The following is a 23,524-nucleotide window of genomic DNA, read 5'->3' as shown; positions in this document are numbered from 1 at the left end:
GCTTCAGGTCCTCCTCAGTTTCAGCAAGCAGGGTTGTGTCATCTGCATAACGCAGACTGTTGATAAATGGTCCACCAATCTTGACCCCACATTTCTCCTCATAGAGCCCAGCCTCCTGGATAATCTGTTCTGCATATAGGTTGAAAAGGTACATGATTCAAATCCACCAGATGCTCTGCTGGAGAAGGAGGAACAATCTCCTCCTGTATCAGTCAGATCTGACTTGACGGTACACACACAAAAAGTATGAAATGAAAAAAAAAATGCACAGCCTCACAAAGCCCAGCGGCAGTTCTGCTCTGTCCTCCAGAGGCCACAGGCTTTCAGGAGCTGATTGTCAGAAGCAGATCAATAGACCTTACTTCCTTGTCTTAGGCTTAGGGCTAGTCGGCAGAAGGCCCCACTGACAACTTGGTGGCTGTGTAAGAAGGGCATTGGTCTGGCATTGAGCCTGCATCTCTCATTGGGTAGATGAGACTTCTACCTCAGAGCCACGAAAGTCCTCTTAGCAGATGCCCGTTAAGTGTTGTTAGGTGCCCTGGAGTCGACTAGCACTCCTACAACAGATCTCAACCTTGCCCTCCCCGGCCTCCGTCTCTGCTATATCCGGGCACATCGTTACAGTCACTGTGTCCATCTTGCTGAAGGTCGTCCCTCCACTTTCTCCAGCACTCCCTCCTCTTTTGGTAGACCGTGGGACATGCAGCAGTCTTCCAACACCACAGCTCATCTGTCATCCTTGGATATCATCTAACTTTCAAGTATTTAGGAAGCGGGTGAAAAGACCATAACAACTTGGATCAGACACAACTTGGTCTTCATTCAAACTGACATCCTTGTTCTTTCGCACTTTCGAGAGCTCTCGACAGCAGATTTTCCCAATGAAACACGTCTTATGATTTCTCTCAAGTGCTGTTACCTTAAGTGTTGTTTGTGGCTGACAACTTCAATCTCTTCTCATTTATCATTTTAGTTACTATTAACGCTTATGGGGTTATAAATAGAGCAGGTAGATTATACAGTTACTTGCTTTTGAACTAAGACTCACTTCCCTTTTCTGGGCCTGGCTATTTCTAATCTGTGAAAAAGAGATAAGATGATCCTCCTGTTAGGTGCTGACTCATAGTGACCCCGTCCACCACAGGAGGAGACCCTCCTCACAATCTTAACTGCGCTCAGGTCCATTGTTGCGGTCACTGTGTCCATCGATCTTGTTGAGGGTCTTCCTTGCTGTCACAGACATTTTGATTTTTCAAGCATGCTGTTCTTTTCTATGGGCCAGCCTCTCCCCCTTGCTTCTTTTATTTTTTTTTAAATTTTTTTTAAATTTTATTGTTTTTTTGTGTGAGTGTACCGTCAAATCAGATCTGACTGGTACAGGAGGAGATTGTCCCTCCTTCCTCAGCAGAGCATCTGGTGGATTCGAACCATGCGCCTCTGGGATTGTAGTTGCAGCTCCCTACCACTAGGCCACCAGAGCTCCCCCTCCCCCTTGCTTCTAAGGAGCACTCTGGCTGCTCTTCTTCCAGGAGAGATTTTCTTCTTTTGGCAGCTCCTGGTATATTCCAATATTCTTTGTCAGACTTCGTAAGGCAAAGCCATTGAACTCTGACTCTCCTTTGGTCTTCACTCATTGTCCAACTTTTATGTATATGTTGTTGTTGTTGTTAAGTGCCGTTGAGTGGCAGGCGACTCATAGCGACCCTATAAAGGAGAGTCCTCAACGCTTGGGTGTCTCTCATCCTCTCTCCAGGTGCATAGGGTTTCCAGAAGCAAGCTATTATGGAAGTGGATGCCACTCCTCCTTCCAAGCTTGTTTTAAACGGGGAGCTCCACCCTACTCTCTATCCGCATTGGGTAACCAGCCATTAACGCATTTGACACATCAGTGTCACAGTGTTCAGCCTCACAGCAACCACAAGTTACTGCTGTACGGCAACTTGTACACCAGGACTATATGACCTAGAGGAATGTATATGAAGCAATTAAAAACATCATTGCTTGGATTAGGTGTACCTTAGTCTTTAAAGTGACACCTTTGCTCTTTAGTGTTTCCACAGTCTTTGACTTACAGATTTTCATTGGAGTAAAAGTTTACAAATCATATTGTTTTAGGGAGCTCTGGTGGCCTAGTGGCAAGACGCTGCACTGCAATCCCAGAGATACATGGTTCAAATCCACCAGATGCTCTGCTGAAGAAGGAGGGGGCAATCTCCTCTTGTACCAGTCAGATCTGATTTGATGGTACACGTAAAATAATACAATTTAAAACAAACAAACAAACAACCCCAAATCATATTGTTTTTTATCCAATCAATCATACGTATCTAGTTTCATAGTATTAATGAATTGCAATGTCTGATGAAGTGGTTATTGCATTTCCCTTTACCTGACTTAACTATTTTTTACATCCCTCTCGCTGTTTTCTATTCTTAGTAACTATCCAAAAATGATGCTCTCCATGTGTAAACTTTTCCTTGGCTTTTTATGATGGTTATGTACCTTAGTTTTTCTCTTATTACTGATCTGTCCTCCTCAGTGTATTTTCCTCTAGAGTCATCCATGTTGTGGAGGGTGTTTTTCAAATTCTTTATCAATTTTTGGTGATGCTTAATATTCTATTGTGCTAACAGTTTCCATCTATATGCCATTATAAATAACATGACTATAAATTTAGGGGTGATTATGTCAGTTTATGTTGCAGTTTTTGTTTGGGATATATACCTAATCGAGGGATTGCTGGATCAAATGCCATTTGTTTCCAACTTGCCACGGAAGCATTAGCTGCATATTTGCCCAATGCAGCATGCAGGTTTATTTTTTTTAAAAAATTAATTAAAAACCACTTTTGTTGTTTCAAGTTTTCTTCCCTCCCCCTCTCCTAGTCCACTTTGGAATTCACCCTTGTTCCAGATTGTTGTCAAACATTTTAATGCCTAATCATATATTCCTTTCAGAGAGTTCTTCCCATCATCTGTTCCAATACAGAGTTCGTTATCTATCCATTATTTTCCTATCTTCCTCTGGCCCCCCTGTGCCAGTCTTGTTTTATAACAGCAGTGTTATACAGTATTTGTTCTTTTGTAACAGATAATTCACTCAGCATAATGTCCTCAAGACTCAGCCATGTTTTATGTTTTACGAGTTCATTGTTTTTCACTGCTATGTAATATTCCATTGTGTGAATGTATCCTAGTTTTTCTATCTGTTTGTTGGTAGAAACGCGGGTTGCTTCCATTTCTTTATCATTGTGAATAATGAAGCAATAGATGTGGGTGTGTGTAGGTTTATTTCTTGACTGTGGCTTCCATGGGTGTTGACTGTGGATCCAAGTAAAGCAAAATCCTAGACAACTTAAATCTTTCTCTACTTGTCATGATGCTTTTGGTGTGAGAATTTTAAATTTCTTGATGCTAACCCATACTTTTTTGTTTCTTGATGTTAATCCATAGGGAAGACTATAGTCTTTGAGTTTCATCAATAAGTGCTTCAAGTCTTCCATGTTTTCTGCAAGCAAGGGTGTGTTATCGGCATATTGCAGGTTATTAATGAGCTTTTGATAATCCTGATATCATATTCTTCTTCATATAGTACAACTTCTCAGATTATTTGCTCCAATGCTCAGTATGGTAGATATTGTGAAAGGATACAACTTTGACTACACCTTTCCTGATTTTAAACTATGTGTAGAAATTAGTGAACAATACTGTTAATATCACATGCAATCAAGATTCTGCTGAAAATGATCCAAAACCAACTGGAACAGCACATCAACAGAGAACTGCCAGATGTGCAGGCTGGGTTTGGAGGAAGCTGTGGTACTAGGGATAGCATAGCTAATGTTAGATGGATCTTGGCTGAAAACAGAGAGAACCAGATAAATGTCTAGCTGTGTTTCACTGACTATGCAAAGGGCTTTGATTGTATGGACCACAACAAATGGTGGCTAACTCTGAGAATGGAAATCCCAGAACACATGATTGTGCTTATGTGAAACCTACACTTGGACCAGGGGACAGATGTATGGCCTGGATATGTCCTATCTCCATACTTTTACAATTTATATGTGGAATAGATCTTCTGGGAGGCTGGGCCCTAAGAGGAAGAATGTGGCATCAGAATTGGAGGAAGACTCATCAACAACCTGCCTTATGCAGATTACACCATCTTGCTTGCTGAAACTGAGGAAGACCTGAAGCGCTTGCTGTGGAAAGAACTTCAGCCTTCAATATGGATTGAAGCTCAACGTGAAGAAAGAAAAAAAAAGATTCTCAGATGAAGAGATTGTGATTGTTAATAGCTTCAGTTTGGCTGGCTCCACAGGAAAATTCTTGGTACCAGCAGCCAGGAATCAAAAGACAAATTGCATTGGGAAAGTCAACTGTCAGGGACCTCTCCAGAGTACTGAAGAGCAACGATGGACACTAAGATCCAGGCCATTGTCTTTGCAATTATTTGCTATGCATCAGAAAGCTGGACAATGACTAGTGGTGATAGGAGAATTGATGCTTTTGAGCTGTGGTGCTGGAGTACTGAATGGACTACATGGACTGCTAGAACAGATCTGGCCTGGAGAGGGTGAGACTAGGCTGCTCCTTTAAGGCAAGGATTCTGAAGCTCTGTCTGACATACTTTGGGCATGTTGCAAGGAGGGACCAGTCCTTTGGAGAGGGACATCATGCTTGGGAGGGTGGAATGACAGCCCACGAGAGGAAGACACTGGCTGAGATGCATTGATTCAGTGACTGGGTAGGTGTGTCATAGTAAAGTTGCTCAGGATTTTGCAGGGTTCAGAGCGTAAGGTTGCTATGAGTTCCAAGAGATTTGATGGCACTTAACAATATCCCTTTGTTCTGTTTTATTGCTTCTTGGTCTATGTACAGGTTCTACATGAGCACGGTTAAGTTTTTTTGATATCTCATTCATTTCAGTATTGTTGTTGTTGTTATGTGCCGTCGAGTCGTTTCCGACTCATAGCGACCCTATGCACAACAGCCCTAAACCCTGCTCTATCCTGCACTGCCTCTGACACACCCATCCCGATTACCCCAGTCACCGAATCAATCCATCTCATAGAGGGTCTTCCCCTCCTGCGTTGTCCCTCAACCCTCCCAAGCATGATGTCCCTCTCCAAGGACCCGTCCCTCCTGGCAACATGTCCAAAGTATGTCAGACGAAGCCCCAGAATCCTTGCCTCCAAGGAGTAGCTTGGTTTAATCCTCTCCAAGATAAATCTGTTTGTTTTCCTGGCAGTCCAGGGTACATTCAGTACCCTTCTCCAGCACCACAGCTCAAAAGCATCCACTCTCCTTCTGTCCTCCCTAGTCATTGTCCAACTCTCTGATGCATAACAAGCGATTGCAAATACCATGGCCTGTATCAGGCGCACCTTAGTCTCCAGAGAGACACTGTTGCTCCTGAGTACTTTAGAGAGGTCCCTAACAGCAGACTTTCCCATCGCGATACGCTTTTTGGTTTCCTGACTGCTGGTGCCGAGAGTGTTGACTGTGGAGCCAAGCAAACTGAAGCTGTGAACAATTTCAATCTCTTCGTCATCCATCCTGACGCTGCCCATTGGTCCAGTGGTGAGAATCTTTGTCTTCTTGACATTGAGCCTCAGTCCATACTGAAGGCTGCAGTACTTGACCCTTCGCAGCAAGTGCATGAGGTCCCCCTCAGTTTTGGCAAGCAGGGTTGTGTCATCTGCATAACGCAGATTGTTAATAGACCTTGCACCAATCCTGATGCCACAATTCTCCTCATAGAGCCCGGCCTCTCGGATAATCTGCTCTGCATACATGTTGAAAAGGTATGGAGACAGGATGCATCCCTGGCGTACACCCTTCCCAATTTTGAACCATGCAGTGTTACCCTGCTCTGTTCTGACTACTGCCTCTTGGTCCAAGTATAGGTTTCGTATTAGCACAATTAAATGTTCTGGGATTCCCATTCTTCTCAGAGTCAGCCACAGTTTGTTATGATCCACACAGTCAAATGCCTTTGCATAATCAATGAAACACAGATAGACATTCTTCTGGTATTCTCTGCTTTCAGCCAAGATCCATCTAACATCAGCAACAATATCCCTAGTACCACGACCCCTTCTAAACCCAGCCTGGACTTCCGGCAGTTCTCTGCTGATGTGCTGTTCTAATCGTTTTTGGATGATCTTCAGCAGAATCTTGCTTGCATGTGAAATCAATGACACTGTTCTGTAGTTTCCACACTCAGTTGGGTCACCTTTCTTGTATTTCAGTATTACAAATCATAATCAACACAGTCTAAAGCTTTTGCGTAATAAATAAAATGCAAGTCAGCTTTCTGGGTATTCTCTCTTCTCATGGCCTCTTACTCCAGTGTGAATTTTTGGCTGTTCTGTATATGTACTGCTCAAGCCATTTTTAAATTATGTTCAATATTTTGCATGTAATAGATGACTTCTGCATTCTGTTGGATTGCCCCCTCCCCCATAGACACAAATATGGATCTTTTCTTGCCATTTGCCTCCCACAGTGAGCATATCCATGGCGGCATCTGTGTTTGGTATTTCATCAGTTCCTGGAGCCTTTTTAAACCAGTGCTTTTAGTGCAGCCTTGAATTCTTCCTTCAGTACCATTGGTTTATGATCATAATCTACTTCTTGAATTGGTGGTTACCAATTCTTTTTGGTACAGTGACTGTGTGTTGATTCTGTATCTTCTTTTGATACTTCCTGTGCCATTCACTATCTCCCCACAGAATCTTTCATTATTGCAATTTCAGGCTTTAAATATTTTGAGAAATGCTATATTCCCTTTTGGGTTTGTTAAATTCCAATCTTTACATATATTATACTTCGCTTTGTCTTCTTTAAAAATTTTTAATCTTTTTATTATTTCACTTTAGCTTCTTTTTCAGTTTCTTCTTACATCCATTCTCTTTCCTGCCTTTTCATTGACCTTTTGCTTTCTTCATGCATGATATCCTTGATGTCATTCCACAATTTGCCTGGTCTTTGGTCATTAAGTGTTCAACTCCTGAAGTCTATTCTTGAGATGGTCTCTAAATCCAGATGGGATATACTCAAGGTTGTATTTTGGCTCTTGTAGACTTGTTTTAATTTTATTAAACTACAGTTTTATTTTTTTTATTTGTAACTGCTTTATTTGATTTGTTTTCTTGCTATTGTACAATTCGCCCTCTCCTTTATAAACTCCATGAGGAGAAATAAGCTGAAGTTTGCCCCACGGTGTCACCAGCATCCAGTGTAGGTTCTCAACAGATTGCTCACAAAAGCCATTATTTTTTGGTAGTAGGATCTCCAAGAATTAGGAAATCTGTTTTTGATTTTGGATCCTAAGGCAACCTTTCTCCTTGTTAACAAGTAATTCCTTTCTAGGTTTATGGCTCAGAGAGAAGAAAAGGCAATCACAGGCAGCTTGTGGCAGAAACATCTTCGGGCAGAAAAAGGATGTCAAGCCAGGTTTCAGTCCTGGTACCCAGCACTGCAGCTAGAAGCCTTGGGGTTTTGAAGTCCTTCTTAGGGTCCATTTGCTCTTCTCGTCTTTAAGGCCCCTGAGCCTCTCTCAGGCCTCCCAAACCTACACCCATACCTCCTGGCTGCTCTGAAGCTGAAGGCACACTAGAGGTCAGAGATGGGGTAGCAGGTGGGCCTTGGCAGGCCTGGGAGGGTGGAGGAATTGTGGGAATGTGGCTGCAGTGGAAAGATGTAGTCTCTCACAGAACCCATCGGCATGTGCTTGGGAAGAGGGCAAAGGGACACGGTTCTAAAGACATTTACTTTGGATTTCACTTTTCCAAGGCCCCAGGTTCTCCTAAATTCTAGTTCTTGGATCTTGCAATAGCAAGAGTTCCTCACTCCTCCTTCAGCCACTGCAATAGCTGAGGGGTGTAGTAGGTGATGATGATGTCGGCACCTGCTCTTTGGAAAGCAGTCATGACCTCTAGCACGGCAGCCTTGAGGTTGAACGCCCCAGCCTGGGCTCCATGCCACAGCATGGCAAACTCTCCAGAGACGTGGTATACGGCGAGGGGGAGCTCTGGGTGCTTCTCCTTTATCTCCCGCACAATGTCCAGGTAGGGCAGTCCTGGCTTCACCATGAGCATGTCAGCGCCTTCCCGTACATCCTGGTTCACTGCTCGGAGGGCCAGGCCGCGCGCTCCAGGGGGCAGCTGGTAGCAGCGGCGATCTCCAAAAGTTGGGCTTGTCTGAGCTGCATCCCGGAAAGGGCCATAGAAACAGGAAGCGAACTTGGCACTGTAGCTCATCATTGACACCCTGTTGCCAAGTCCATGCGCCAGCAGGGCCTCCTTGATGGCTTCCACATGCCCATCCATCATGTCTGACGGGGCCACCACTTGACATCCTGCCTTTGCATAGGCCAGTGCCACCTCTGCCAGTCGCTGGCAGCTCTCCTCTGCCTGGAATGCTCCGTTCTCACTCAGGAGCCCACAGTGACCATGGGAGGTATAGGGGCATAAGCAGACATCACAGGCCACCAGGAGACTGGGGAAGGTCTTCCGCAACAGGCGGGTTGCCTCGATGGCTGGAGAGTCCTCGGAATCAGCTGCAGAGCCCCGCTCATCCTTGGGAACTTTGCTGGGGACGCCAAAGATCAAGACACAGCGCAGGCCCTCCTCCACCAGGGGCTTCAGCATCTCTTGGAGCCGGTTCACACCATACCTGGCCACTCCTGGGAAGCTGGCGATTGGCTGCACGTCATCAGGAACATCCGTGACAAAGATAGGATAGATGAGGTTGGAGGCGTTGAGGGTGGTGGTGGCTGTCTGCCAGGCCCGAAGGAGAGGGTGGAAGTAGCCACTGTGCAGGACAGACTGGGGTTGCATGGTGTGGCCTCAGTGGGGGAACAGCCAGACTCAAGGACTCCTAAGGTGTCCGCAGTGTGCTGAGCCCTGACTCCTTAAGGGATCCTGACCCGCCGCAGCTCACGCCGCTGCCACCACCAGCTCTAGATCCCAGAGCGCACGTGGGGGCGGCTACAGTTGTTTTATTAAAGAGTAACACAGCTGGCTTGGTCTTGTTCTGACTGTATTAAACTTTTCCATCATCTCTTTCCTTAGAAGGGAATCAATTTGATTCCTGCATATTCTATCTGGTGAGGTACATGTATATACATAGTTGCTGTTTTTAAAAATGTTATGACTAGTCATGTAACATTCCATCACCAATTACTGGGCTCATTCATCACGAAGGCCTTCTCTAGTTAACAGTCCTTGTTCCCCACTCTTGCATACCAATCATATTATTAATGCATCTTAATTACATTTGTTCAATTTCAGACTGCAATAGTTAGTAGAAATCCTGTATTTCATCTTTGGCTTTGGTAGCTGGTACATAAATTTGGATATCCACCAATCCCTGAGGTGTGTGTGGTTCAAATCCACTAGATACTCTGCTGGAGGAGCGACAATCTCCTTTATCGGTCAGATCTGATTTGACGGTACATGCACAAAAAATTAAATATTGATATGAATAGGTCTTAGATTAAAACTATGTATGCTATGTTCCAATTGTTAACAGATCTTTGCAGCTTTTCCCTACTTTGAGTTGGGCTTCATCACATTATATGGGAGTTTGCCACTTGGGGAAATCGCAGGGGTCAGCACATCCTGAGTGCAATAGGTAAGCCTCACTCTGGGAAAATAATTTTTGCTATCATGGTCTCTCTCCTGCCAGGTAAATATGAAGATCCTGTTTTGACCAGCTTTATGTCAACCATGTACAAAAGACTTAAGGCGTCAACTCTTCCCCAGTTGCATGTCTAGTGTTTTCCATCCTGAATTCCTCTCTTGGACAAAGTTTTGCTGATTTTCAAGGATTTCACAAGTGGATGGCTAGGCATGCTTTCTAGTCTGCCAGCTTTGCTTAAACTTGCTGGTATTTGAAGTCCCTGTAGCATAGCTTCCGGAACACACTAGGACAAACTGACTTGTTAGCTCGTCCTTAGACATGCAGTAATGTACCTAGACCCCAAGAAGTTAGAACTGTAATTCTTCCTATTTTCATTTTTACCTTCCCATAACCATGCCACCTAGTTTTATTTAAAACCTTTTTGTTTTTTTTATTATTTTTTGTATGTGTACCATCAAATCAGATCTGACTGGTACAGGAGATTGTTCTTCCTTCTCCAGAAGAGAATCTGGTGGATTTGAACTGCACACATCTGGGATTGCAGTGCAGCTTCTTGCCACTAGGCCACCAGAGCTCCCTTTTAAAACCTTTTTGTGTACACCATCAAATTGCCTCTTCTCCAGCAGAGAATCTGGAGGGATCTGAATCACTTACCTCTCGGATTGCAGCACAGCTTCTAGCCACACCAGAGCTCCCTTGGGCCACCTTTTTTAAAAAATTTTTATTTTTTTGCGTGAGTGTACCGTCAAATAGGATCTGACTGGTACAGGAGATTGTCCCTCCTTCCCCGGCAGAGGATCTGGTGGATTCAAACCGTGTGCCTCTGGGAGTGTAGTTGCAGCTCCTTGCCACTAGAGCTCCCCTGGGCCACCAATTTCAAAGAGGCATAAACCTAGGTACAGAGAGGGATGTCACTTGTCTTACATCATGTCAGGGTAAAGAAGTGGTGGAACAGGGAAGTTACTTCAGAGTGACACTCAGATTTTCTTGTGAACATTTAGATAGGGTCGTAGGGAAACTCTAAACACTTGGGTTGCTAACTGAAACCACCACTGCCATCTCAGATGTACTTTCATTTTATAGACATTACAGCCTTAGAAACCTGAATTCTACTATCCTACAGGTTGCAGAGTTGGAATCCCCTTGATGGTAATCGGCCTTTGAAGCTGATTAGGGAACTATCACACACAGAGAATTACAACTAAGAGATTGATAGCAAAGTTGGAAACAAAGGTCCCCTTTTGAAGGGAATGAAGGCATAACTTCCATTTTAGGCTGCCAACTGAATCGTCTACATTTTAAAAAAGCAGTCGTCTGTCAACACAAATGTACCTCATGAACATAATGAAAAGACTGTACCATAGTGGGACATTTGTTCCACTACTAGTATTTTCATCATTAAAAAGGCAAAACCACTGTGATAGTCAACATGTCTGTACCCAGGCAAAGGCAAATGCCCAACCCTTGGGAGCTGTCAGCTGAAGAATGAAGACGGCTTTAACAGTCTTGGTTTTTTGTTCCACCTCTTAAGCTAGGTGATGGGTTCGGTTCGTGGGTCTGTTAGATAATTTTGCATACTTGAAATAGCTGACTCAGTTTCTTCTCCTGTATTTGTAATCCTCACTTTGTGAAGCTTTAAGGATGTACCATGTTCCTGGGAGTTTTCTGCATTGAGCCTTCTTTTCTTCTAGGTATCCAGGATGGGTTCATGACAGGTCCTTGGGCTTTCTGCACCTGATTCTCTTCCAGGAAGCAGCATGGGTCAGACCTAGGAGGCCCATGATCTCACCCAGCAGCCAAACCCTGTTTCTAGACTCTCCGCTGTCCCCTAATTGATCATGGATCAAGGGGTGCTGTTGCCAGAATGTGGCCCTGGCTTGATATGCCTATCTTGGGACCTGTGACTCCATCCAACCCACCTACTGGGTGCCTGGCATTGTGGAACACTTGATGTTGACTTCTCACGACAACCTTGGAAACCTTATTTAAGCATTTACTGGGCCCAAGGCCATGAGTAACAGTACACTGATGTGATTAAGAGCCTGGTGGCTCTTTGCAGTCCAGAGGGGAGCAAATGACAGGAAAATATCTTCTAACAGAGCAAGAAGGCAAGCAGCTTTAACCCAAGACCACCAGTAAGGTGATAAAGCATCCTCCCTTCCCCCCTTTACATCTACGCCCCTGTTCAGCATGAAGAAGCCAGAGTGTTGGCATCCAATTCCCAAATCAGTAAGACAGTTGGTTTAATTACCATTGGAAAATGCTTGTCATTCCTCTGTAGGATCTGGTCCCCTCATTATTTCCTTCACCTGCTCCCCCCACCGACCAAACTGTGCAGCTCTGCAACTGCATCCTGGCCCATCCTCACCCTTCTGCCCCCAACCCTCACCTCCTTGTACCCCCAATATGTTTTTCCCAATAAAAAATATTAATAAAAAATTTTAAAAAAAGAAAAAAGTGAAAAGAAAAAAGTTAAATAAGTATCAAAACTTCATAAATCATCAAACTATTTGCATGCTAAAAATTATTATTCTCTGGGGGCCAAGAACAGTTTTTCCCAAAAAAGAGCCTGGTGGCTGCCACCTCATAGCCTGTGTCATCCAGTTCTGACTGATGGCAGCCCTGCACGTCATAGGACTTTAGACTCAGACCTTGAGAGGCCTTACTTCCAATGTGCCTTTAGGTGGGCTTGAATTCAACCTTCCAATTATCATGTAACCACTTGCACCACACCTAGGGACTCTAAGCCATGGCACAACAGGATACTCATAGCTCCACCTCTCAGCACCCCTTCACAGGAGATTAAGTATTTGTAAAGCACTCAGAATTCTAGGTTGCTCATTAAGACAACTCCTCCCACATGGAAACCTCAGTGCAGGGAAGGGTGACAATTTCACAATCCACTTGATTTTTTTAAGCTTGGTCTTCCACCCCCCACTTTAGACCTCTGACTTAAATTTAGAGATATATCAAGTAACTAGTGTGATGTTATCCTGCTGAGAATTTTATCAGAGGAGCTAAGGTGCGCAAAGTTAGGGGCAATGGAGATTTGAACTAAGGTTCTTCGCTTGGGGAAACAGGCTGGGATGAAACCAAGTTTCTTGGCAAAGTTAAGGCTGGCTCAGCACTTCTGGCACCTAGAGTCTACTGCCCCCTGGTGGCAGACGTCCTACCCTGCCTTCAGCACTGCATCCTCCTAACTCTGAAACAGGTATGTCAGGCTCCAATCTTTTAAGCTGATTGGTCAAAAGTCTTTAAGGATGAGGCAAGAATGAGGGGTTGGATGGCTTATGAAAGGGGCTCTTAAGGTGTAGCACTGATATAGCCTCTCTCCCATCCTTCAGCCTGAGCTAGCATTGACTTGGTTTTTATAGCCCATATGGCCAGACTTTGGTAGCCTAGTAGGTTAAGCAGTTGTGCTGTCATCCCAAAGGCAGGTGGTTCAAATCCCCCAAGTGTTCCATGGGAGAAAGATGAGGAATCTCCAGCCTCTGAAACCCCACTGGAGCCGCAGTTCCCACTTAACAGTACCTAACAAAAGAGCCTTAGGTTGGACGCACTCTAGGGAGCCTCTCAAGAGGCCACAGGGAGTGAACGTCCCCAGCCTTCTGTGAGGAAGGTAGGCCCCCAGGACAGGGCTCTCACTGGGGAAGGACTGTGGGCTGGTCTCCGGGCATGGCCCTTGACTGTTGGATACCTGGCTGCTCTTCAACAAAGGAAATAAGTGCTCCTTCCTCACCCCAACTTCCAACACGAAGAGATGCAAGACAGATCCAGACTAAGGCTACGAATGAGGCAATTTATTAACCCAGCATCATTTGTTCTAATGTTTCTTATTGGCAGCTGCCACCTGTAAGAAAAGATGAGAGACACAATCTCAGCAGGAATACTCTGACAAATTGCCCATACATTCCTGTGTAATCCTCCCATTTTACAGATAAACTGAGACTCAAGGAAAAGGAACGGTGGAGAATTTCCAGACAGAAGCCTGCTCTGGCCTAGAAGAGCTCACCCTGTCCTTCCACAGGGATGTTATTTCTCTTGCTTATAGCACCCAAATCAGCACCAGATGGTCTGGGCCAATGACACAGGAAAAAAGGAGCCAACCATGAGCTCTGACAGCAGCCCAAGGGCATTTTCAAAACCGCCCTGAGGTGGGGAAGTACAGCTCCACTCAGAGAGACACTCTGTTCCAGGGGTGGGCCACCTCTGCTCTGGGCACCCTGCCAGTCCCTCAGTGTTTGGGGGCTACCACCTCCACATGATTATTCTGTAAGCAGGCAGAACAAGGGGTATCATGCACTGCAGAAGAAAATCCAGGGCCCTCTCCTCATACATGCTCCCCCATTCAGATCCAAGCAGGAAAGCCTAGCCCTCCTAACCTTACCACCCTGTGCTGTGTCCTGACTAAGCAGGGACGTGGAGGAAACGGAGGGACTCGACCTAGGCCTCACCTGTCCGGCGATTCTGTCCAGATCTCTCTGTCCCTGAGGTGTCAGTTTGCGGCCCCTGGAAAAGAGTCACACAGTAGGTGAGGACAACTCTGAAGTCCCCTCCCTGGCACTCAGCCTTGGGAATCACACGACTCCAGCCAAGCCAACACACCCTAGCATTCTAACTAGCTGGGGGCAGGAGCGGGAGCCCCTTGGGAGATGATGGGGCATCGTTTGTGCAAGCACTAGATCAAAAGACCCAAAAAATCAATTGCGAAAAGTTAACTAGCAGGCTAATGAAAGTGGACAGTCGCTAAATTACCTTCCTGGAAAACAGGGTAGTAGCTGGAGCTGGGGCGAGGGCCCACGCTATTCACTTTTCTGCAGTATCCCTGCCTGCTGCTGGGGGTGGGGTGAGTGTCACCACCCAGCACCTCCGTGGTGGGATGACAATCAAAGCCCCAAGTCGAACCGTTTCTCACTTACCCATCTTGGTCTTTTTCCACCATTTTGAGCCCTTCTAGGGCTTGGAGGACACGGCGGGCCACGCTTTTGGAGCCTCGGCTGAAGTGGCTGGGCATTACGCCGTTTCTCTGCCGCCCCCCGTAGATCTTGGTCATGGAGCCAACCCCAGCACCACCCCGGAGGTACAGGTGCCGCGCTGTGGAAGCTGTGAGGTAGAGAGAAGAGGTGAGGACTCGCCTCTCCTCAGATGAGGCCAAATGTGATACAGGCAATTTTCACCCCCTTACAGCCAAGGAGACCGAGGTCACAGGTCAACAGACCAGCTGACTGACACCCACCTCTACCTCTCCTTTGCTATTTAAACTGTTGCCATCCACATGCAGCCGACAGACAGGGTGAATGTTCTCAATGTGAAGAATGTATCTGTCAGGCCCTGTGCCAAATACCTTTCACATCTTCTCCTACCTTTAAGAATGAGTGCTCTTAAGCAAGCCACCTAGACTCACACAAGGACCTGGAATTAGTTCCTTGGCCTAGGGTTACCTTACAGAAAAAGAACCAGAAACTCCAGAGAATTGTTTTCTACCCTAGTGGAGTAGTACTTCTGAAAAGGTTGGGGACTGACATGCAGGAAATACCTAGGGACTGGGTGTCACAAGATCATCGTCATCTGGGATCTCCAGCCATGGCCCCTAACTCATCCCTTGTTACCCTTAGAGGCTGACACTTGACTCTACCCAAGAGACTGTTCTTGTGTAACCCTGAAGATCAACCAGAGCACCAAGGATCCACGTCTTCAACAACTACTGAGGACAAGGAAGGTGTGGGGCGGTATTCTTGTCTAGATCCTTGAGGCCCCCAGCCTGCCATCCGTGAACTCTACGGGCTGCGTAGGGATGAGAGGTAGGCTCTTCCCCACCAAAGTAGTTCTCGCACTCTCATGTATCCCCAGCTTATGTCCAAGAACGGCACCAGAAGCAAACATATCTCCAGGGACAACATTGCCTCGGTCTTTCTGTGCATGGGCCACCTTGCCTTCTCCACAATGGTTCCCTTCCTGTCAAACAGCTCTTCCTCCATCTCCAGACAAGCTCTGTGTACACACTAATCACAAACGGCTCCTCCTCCTAGGAAGTTACTGTGGGATGATTAGCTGGTGGACTGGCTCACTGCATCCTGACATTGGGTTTTGTGGCTGAAAACGGACCATCTTATCTCCAAGGAGCCTCTGGTATGGCATGGCTACCTGTGACCCACCTGTGCCACAGGACTGGCAGGTGATGACCTGTCACTGTCAGGCCACAATGCTCCCATTCCCCAGTTTGTGCTCTTCAGTTTTCTGACCCACTAGAATGGAAAGGAACACACTGGAAGCTACAAGTGGAAATACTGACTTCTATCAAACATTGACCTTCTTCTCACACACAGGGAGATGGAGAGAACGGGATAAAACCAAGCGACTGGTTTTTACGAAGGCTGAGAAGGCTGATAGAAACGGCTCCTCTTTCAGCCCCACCAAAGCCCTTGGGGTTCTCCCCTTAGGCAAAGTGGCTCCTTGCCAGTTTCTCCCATCAGGCTGACTCCCACTTCTCAGAGATTTCACTTACTGGAGCCATGAAGGCGCAATGAATTCCAGAAATCACTAAACCTGAAACTCAAACCAGCCACCTCTGCGTTACGTGCTCTCAAGAATTATATGCAATCACACTGCCAACAGAAATTAAAAAAGGCAACACAGGACTCTGCCTCTCTGGTGGTATGACTCCACTAGCTGCTCCAAGAGAAAAGGAGCGACCGCCTCCCTTTTGAAGTACAGCCTCCAACCTCCAAGAAACAAGTATGTTCAAAGGCCCAATCCAGTAGCTGCTCATGGACCCACTGGCCTCTCAGCACTTCTGCAAACGGGATGTGAAATCTCTTCTGACCCAGGGGCAATCTGCATGACTCCCTTTGCAAGGCTCAAATGGCAGCCTTCCTGAGCCGTCACTCCTGAGAAATTTCCACTTTCTGTTCTATCCCTCTTACAGCACCCTTGCTTTTTTATTTACCACAAAGAGATGTCCTGTCCATCCATGAGGTCTCTTACCCACCTCCTCTACCTGTCTCACCAGCACAGCCTTGATTCCATGGTCCAAAGTACGAACCCTGGTTCTGGTTCTGCACAGCACAGCTAGCCCACCATGACCGTCCAGAGTGGCCACAAGTCACTTCACCTATCTATGCGTGTTTCCTCTAAGAAGACACATCATTCCTGCAATACCCAACTTGCCACAGAGAATGAACTAAATGCTCCCTGGTTTTAGAAGTTAAGTTTCTTATAAAGGGGCAGAGAACAAATGCCACAGGTACTATGTTCACAACTCCAAGGCCACCCTTGTGCTGGATATATAAAATAGAAAAGCCTATGTGCTGTTCCAATGAAAAAAGAGAAGGGGAAAAAAGCAGAAAACACAACACAAAGAATGTATATAGACCCCCCTAATCTCCAACACCAAATCACTCTGTCACCAGGGCAGCTGGGAAAAGATGTCAGAAAGGGACCTATGGAAACCCGAAGTGAGGGAAAAACCAAAACACCCCCCCAAACAAAACCATCAACCACAAAACCGAAAATACGCCCATCCCCATCAGTGTAAGATTTCAGGGCAAAGGTCCAGAAAATGGGAAAGGGCACTACAGCTGAATTAACAAGCAAATCATTCCAGTTTACAGTCAATCCCTCCTCAAGACTGAACAGCCTTGCTGCCAAGATTAAGGAAGAACCACCAATGGACTGGTTTGTGAATAATTCAAGACCTTCTGAAAAAGGGGTGGTAGGTGCGGCAGGGTATGCCAATCACCTCACAAAACTGACCCAAGGGGCAGAGGTCACAACTGGGCTCCCATCTCTACAAAATACTTTATGTTCTGAGATGCAAGGCAACTTGTACTGAGGCCAACTTTTCTCAAGATCCTTGTGGAATCGTCAATATCCAAACTCAGCTTTCCAAATATTTCCCATCTGGTGACAAACTTTGGTCAAGATCAACAACCCATTTCACAGACGAGTTTATAACAGAGAGCACAGCTTCTCAGTGCAGGCCTAAACTAGTTTTATTAAGTGATTGATTTCATTAAGCTCGTTTAAAGGAGCCTCGGTGTAGTAGGTTATGAGTCAGGCTGCCAGCAGAAAGGCTGGTGGTTCACATACTCAGCTGCTGCTCAGGGGAACTGAAGGAGCGTTAACGGTTTATATACTTCAACAGAGTCACCATGAGTTGGAATGGACCAATGGCAATAGGTCTCACATCATTTAATGTAACAATACATTCAAAGATAAACACAAAAATGAGTAAGTTGTCAGCACACACAGGTTCAGACCCAAGGAATCTGACTTTGTGAAAATGTCGACGTCTTCAGACTACAACCCTCAGGTGACCGTATAAACAATTGGTATAAAGCATCATATATATGATACATAAATATATTATCTCTGATATATTCAAACCTATTGGTATCCTAACCGTGCCAAGGTATACTGACAGTCTTTCTCACACTGAAACTCCACCTTTCCAAGCATGATGTCCTTTTCAAATGACTGGCCTGTTCTAACTACATGCCCAAAATACGTGAAATGAAGTTTCACCATCCTTGCCTCTCTGATAAGCGTCCTGGCTTTTTTACTTTCTATTTATTTGTTCTTTCGGCTATGCATGAGATAGAGACCACTACTGTAACAACAATAATTTATGACTGGGTGCAACTAAACTAGAAGCCGTAGGCCCTCAGAAAACTCCTTCCAACCAAGCAATCTCGAGTGGCATTATATCTAACAACTTTTAACTTTGGGGGACGAATGGGGCAGGGGATAGTCTAATCCAGGAGTCAGCATCCCCCCCAGATCTCAGTCAAGGGCCCCATTTCCTCACCAGCTCGCGTGTAGAACCAGTTCTCATCGTAGGGAGCAAGCTCTTTATGCTTGGCCAGCTTGACAGTGTCCACCCATTCGGGGACTTTCAGCTTCCCGGACCTGGGAGCAAGGCAGTGATTAAGCTACAATCCAAACAAAGGTTCCACAAACTCCTCCATCCTCCCACTCCATCTCAACAAAACAGGAGATTAACACGAATCTTGCAAATTCCTTCCAGGATTTAAAGAAACGGGCTGGGATGCACCACCAATCCTGTAGGAAGGGGCCTCAACAAGTTTTTTCACCTCCATCAGGGAGAAACGCAGTTTTAGGTCCCACACTTACTTTTTGAGGAAGGCTGCCAGAGCTCTGACGAACTCCTGCTGGTTCACGTCTTTTACAGTAACTCCAGGCATCTGCAAAAGGAAGATCATGCATATATACACAAGGCCTGGTGTCTGGACTTCAGACCCGACCTACTCTTCGCTCCAAAGTAACCATAATCGGATCTGTTGCTTTTGAGTTCTGCACGATTTCAGACTGTGAAGGGCTCTCGCTCCTGTGGGTCCTATCGAACTCACCGCCACCCCCGGCCTCTTCGGGTCTCCCCAAGAGCCTGGCCCACGCTTAGAAAGACCCTACAAAAATATCCCGAATCCCAGGATCTGGAAGACTTCACACACCCCCAGGCCGCCCAAAAGGCCCGAATTGGGGTGACTGGCCCACGCTAACCGGGCATGTCCGGGCGCGCCGCTCGCACGTGGCCGCGGCTCTGGGGGGCGGGGCGACCGCAAGGCGGGGGTTTCGGGACCCTCAGACACGCGTTCCCAGGCCGGAGAGCCCCGTCCCGGCGCCTCGAACCCAGTTTCACCCGGAGCGCCCGTCTTACCGTGCGGCCTCCGCGCTGCTAGCCAGGGGAAAGGGAGCGACGGGGTTTCCCGGGTGCACAAGTCGGGTGTAGGATATCGCGAGACTTCCGAGAGCTCGCGATAGCGTGGGTGAAAGGGCGGCCCCGCCCCTCTGAGGGCGAAGATGGCTTCGTCTCCGCCTTAGTTGGGCCGGCCTGTGGTGAAGGGCGGGAAAGTAGACAACAACCTGGGGGACGGGCGTGGAGGCTTGTGTTTGTTTGTTCTTCTCTCAGACCAGAAAAGACCAAGAGAGTTAGTTCTCGCCTTGAGCTGAGGGAGACTGCGTTTTGTGGTTGGAAGGGACCGCGGTGGAACAAACCATGAAGGCAGAATACCAGAAAATTAGAGTGGGCTCGGATGAGTGGAGTGGCTTTTTCCTTGCAGGAAGAGGAGCAGTAAGGGCGGAACTGTGATGGGTAAATTTAGGGAAAGGGCAAGGCGGAAACGTGGACTCCACGTTCCGATTTTTGGGTACCAGCTCTCGCGAGAGCAGGAAAAGCCGGTAGCCACACCCTTCTTTGGGCGGACGTTGCTTCACCAGAGCAGAGGCAACCGCAAAGGAAAGGAGTTACTGGAGGCGGGGAGGAAGAGAAAGCGGTAGGATCTGCGAGGCAGAGGCGGGATTGATTCGGACCTTCCAGCGAGTTTTAAAGGCAGTTTACTCCCGGGAAGCGCATGTTGGATTCGTTCCGCAGGCGCTGGGTTTTCACAGCTCCCTTGTGGTAAGGAATTGACTGCCAGTTCAATGCTTGGCGGTTCGAATCCACTAGGTGCTTCTGGGGAGAAAAGATGGGCAAATCTCTTCAAAGAGAATTGTGTGTTGGCGCTGACTTGAGGATGCGCAACACAACAACTACGGCATGGTTTCTGAATCGTGATGGCTCATTTTAGTTTTATCTGCCCTGTTGCCTTGAGTGGTTTTAGGTAGTCCATTTGCCTCGGGGCTAACGTTGTGTTATGTGCTATCGAGTCGTTCGCGACTCATAGCGACCCTATGTACAAGAGCTCTAATAATAAGACTATATCATCTTGTTGCTGTAGAGTTGAAACTAAACTCACGGTTGATCCCTCCAGCTGGTTTTTTTTTTTTAAATAAAATTTTATTTTGTGATTTTAACGAACGTTTACGGAGTTGATTTTATTCATTCATTTTTGCACATTTTACTCTTCCTCACTTCCTTCTCCCTAGTTCACTTAAAAATATTCATTCATTGTTGCACATGGTGTTTGTTTTTACCTTACTTTTGTATCAGTGATATGTTTGCTTCATGAGTCTGGGAGAAGTCCACATTTTTCTCTTTTCTGTAGTATTTTACGTAGAATTGGTGACAGTTATCTGAATGTTTGATAAAATTGACCAGTAAAAGCGTCTGATACAGGGCTTTTTTTTTTGGTTGACAGTTATTACCTGTTAAATTTCTTCTTTTGTAATTTGTTGTTGTTGTTATGTGCCGTCGAGTCGCCTGCGACTCATAGCGACCCTATGTACAACAGCCCTAAACTCCGCTCTGTCCTGTGCCAATCGCACTGTCTCTGACACTCCCATCCCAATTATCGCAGTCACTGAATCAATCCACCTCATAGAGGGCCTTCCTCTCCTGTGCTGTCCCTCCACCCTCCCAAGCATGATGTCCTTAAGGACCGGTTTCTCCTCACAACATGTCCAAAGTATGTTAGACGGAGCCTCAGAATCCTTGCCTCCAAGGAGCCACCCGGTTTAACCCTTTCCAGGACAAATCTGTTTGTTTTCCTAGCAGTCCATGGTATTCTCAATACTCTTCTCCAGCACCACAGCTCAAAGGCATCAATTCTCCTTCTATCCTCCTTGGTCATTGTCCAACTCTCTGATGCATAACAGGTGATTGCGAAGACCATGGCCTGTATCAGACGCACCGTAGTCTCCAAAGAGATACCATTGCTCTTCAGCACTTTGGAGAGGTCCCTAACAAAGTATTGAGAATACCATGGACTGCTAGGAAAACAAACAGATTTGTCCTGGAAAGGGTTAAACCGGGTGGCTCCTCCTTTTGTAATTAGTCTTTTTTATTTCACTTGGTTTTGTTGTGACATTGCCCCTTTCATCTCTTATCGGGATTATTTGTGTCTTTTTTTTGTTTTGTTTTGCTAGTGGTTTGTCAATTTTATTGACCTTTCTGAAGAACCAATTCCTGGTCTTGTTGATGGTTTCAGTTGTTTTACTGTTTTCTATTTAATTAATTTCTGCCATAATTTTTATAATTTCATTATTTTAGAGGGTATCAGGTTTTCTGAAGCACCTGCTGCAGAGGGTCAAGGACTGCAGCCTCCAATATGGATTGAGGCTCAATGTCAATAAGACAAAGATTCTCACCACTGGACCAATTGGCAGCATCAGGATGGATGGTGAAGAGATTGAGATTGTACGCAGCTTTAGTTTGCTTGGCTCCACAGTCAACAGTTTTGGCACCAGCAGCCAGGAAATTAAAAGGCGCATTGCCATGGGAAAGTCTGCTGTTAGGGACCTCTCCAAAATACTGAAGAGCAATGGTGTCTCCCTAGAGACTAAGGTGTGTCTGATACAGGCCATGGTCTTCGCAATCACTTGTTATGCATCAGAGAGTTGGACAATGACTAAGGAGGATAGAAGGAGAATTGATGCCTTTGAGCTGTGGTGCTGGAGAAGAGTATTGAGAATACCATGGACTGCTAGGAAAACAAACAGATTAGTCCTAGAAAGGGTTAAACCGGGTGGCTCCTTGGAGGCAAGGATTCTGAGGCTCCGTCTAACATACTTTGGACATGTTGTGAGGAGAGACCGGTCCTTGGAGAAGGACATCATGCTTGGGAGGGTGGAGGGACAGTGCAGGAGGGGAAGGCCCTCTATGAGGTGGATTGATTCAGTGACTGCGATAATTGGGATGGGAGTGTCAGAGACAGTGCGATTGGCACAGGACAGAGCAGAGTTTAGGGCTGTTGTACGTAGGGTCGCTATGAGTTGCAAGCGACTCGACGGCACATAACAACAACATCGGGTTTTCTTGCTGTTGTTTTTCAATTTGTTGGAGATGTTAGGTTAAACAATCAATAAACCCAATTATTTTGACTAAGGAGCCATGGTGGCACAGTCCATTACATGTGCAGTAATGAAAGGTCAGCAGTTTGAATCCACCAGCTGTTCCTCTGGAGAAAGATAGGCAATCTCCTCCTATGAATACGTACAACCTCAGAAATCCAAATGGATGACCACTGTGAGCTGGAATTGGCTTCACAGCAGAGGTCAGAGGTCATTTTGAGTTAAATTCAATAGTGCTTGGGCTTTTTTTTTTAACATTTCAAGAGGAAATGTAGCCTGCCTCACTGAAGGAAGGAGCAGGGTTCATCTAGGATTTATGGCAAAGGTTAAGCTTAGGTGACATTTTTGTTAAGCAGAATTTTGATGAACTCAAAGCAAAGATGGTGTCAACATCTTCCTGGTCTGAGAAGAATATCCAGAGATCTGTTTTCTTGGAAACTAGAGTTAAGATAAAGGACTGTCTTTGGTAACCTTTTATCTGAAGCTCTGTACCTGGGTTGGAAATCTCTTTGTCTGTGACTGATAGGACTTGGATCTTCCAGATGAATGCAATGTTCTGTTCTCACTATTGATGAAGAGTTTTAATGAGCAAACTTCCAAGCAGTCTGATTTTTGGTAATGCAATTTCTCAGTGCTGTGTCCTTAGTTTGTACTCATTGCCTTAAAGTTTGAACTGATTTGTAACTGACCCTCCTTTGGGGTTCTGAGGCTGCATATTGAATGGTAGGGGTGGGACTGGAAAAAATTGGAGATTGTCTTTCTTCTGCAGAGTTGCCAGTGGATTTGCACTGCCAGAGACGTGACACCCAGGCCCCCATGGCAGCACAACCCCCAAAAGACTACGCCACCAGGGCTCCCTGTTAATATCCCCCCCTTTAATTTTTGAAGGTGTTAGGTTTTGCAGGCTCACAGTCAATAATTCTGTGAACTGGTTGTCAGGCAACTTTAGGCACAGAAAGTCAAGTCACTTGTCTAAAAACACTTAAGGTTATAGCCTGAACTGGGATTCACACATGTGACCACTCACGTTCTTTCCAACAGATTCTGTAAATAGGAACTTTTAAAACTGGAGATGTTAGGATCTCTGATCTTGATAACCTACAAAATAGCTGTTTCACTCTGCA

At 46.0% G+C, this 23,524-nt stretch overlaps 1 protein-coding gene and 1 pseudogene across 1 annotated transcript; both read right to left on the bottom strand.

Annotated features, from left to right (window-relative positions):
- Window positions 1-7,855: 7,855 nt before the first annotated feature.
- On the bottom strand, window positions 7,856-8,848 carry LOC102868351 (annotated as a pseudogene).
- A 4,590-nt stretch (window positions 8,849-13,438) lies between these two features.
- RPS19 (ribosomal protein S19) lies at window positions 13,439-19,396 on the bottom strand. The gene is made up of 6 exons (XM_006900922.1): window positions 19,330-19,396; window positions 18,786-18,856; window positions 18,460-18,560; window positions 14,573-14,756; window positions 14,108-14,162; window positions 13,439-13,503 (listed from the first exon to the last, which is right to left on the bottom strand). Exons 2-6 carry the CDS (start codon window positions 18,854-18,856, stop codon window positions 13,477-13,479), a joined length of 438 nt encoding a protein of 145 aa, XP_006900984.1. The 5' UTR covers window positions 19,330-19,396; the 3' UTR covers window positions 13,439-13,476.
- Between the last annotated feature and the right edge of the window lie 4,128 nt (window positions 19,397-23,524).

The sequence above is a fragment of the Elephantulus edwardii genome, unplaced genomic scaffold (assembly GCF_000299155.1).
Source record: "Elephantulus edwardii isolate Elephantulus edwardi_28Jun2011 unplaced genomic scaffold, EleEdw1.0 scaffold00302, whole genome shotgun sequence".
Lineage (NCBI taxonomy): Eukaryota > Metazoa > Chordata > Mammalia > Macroscelidea > Macroscelididae > Elephantulus > Elephantulus edwardii.
This window is presented reverse-complemented; position numbering and strand designations above follow the sequence as displayed.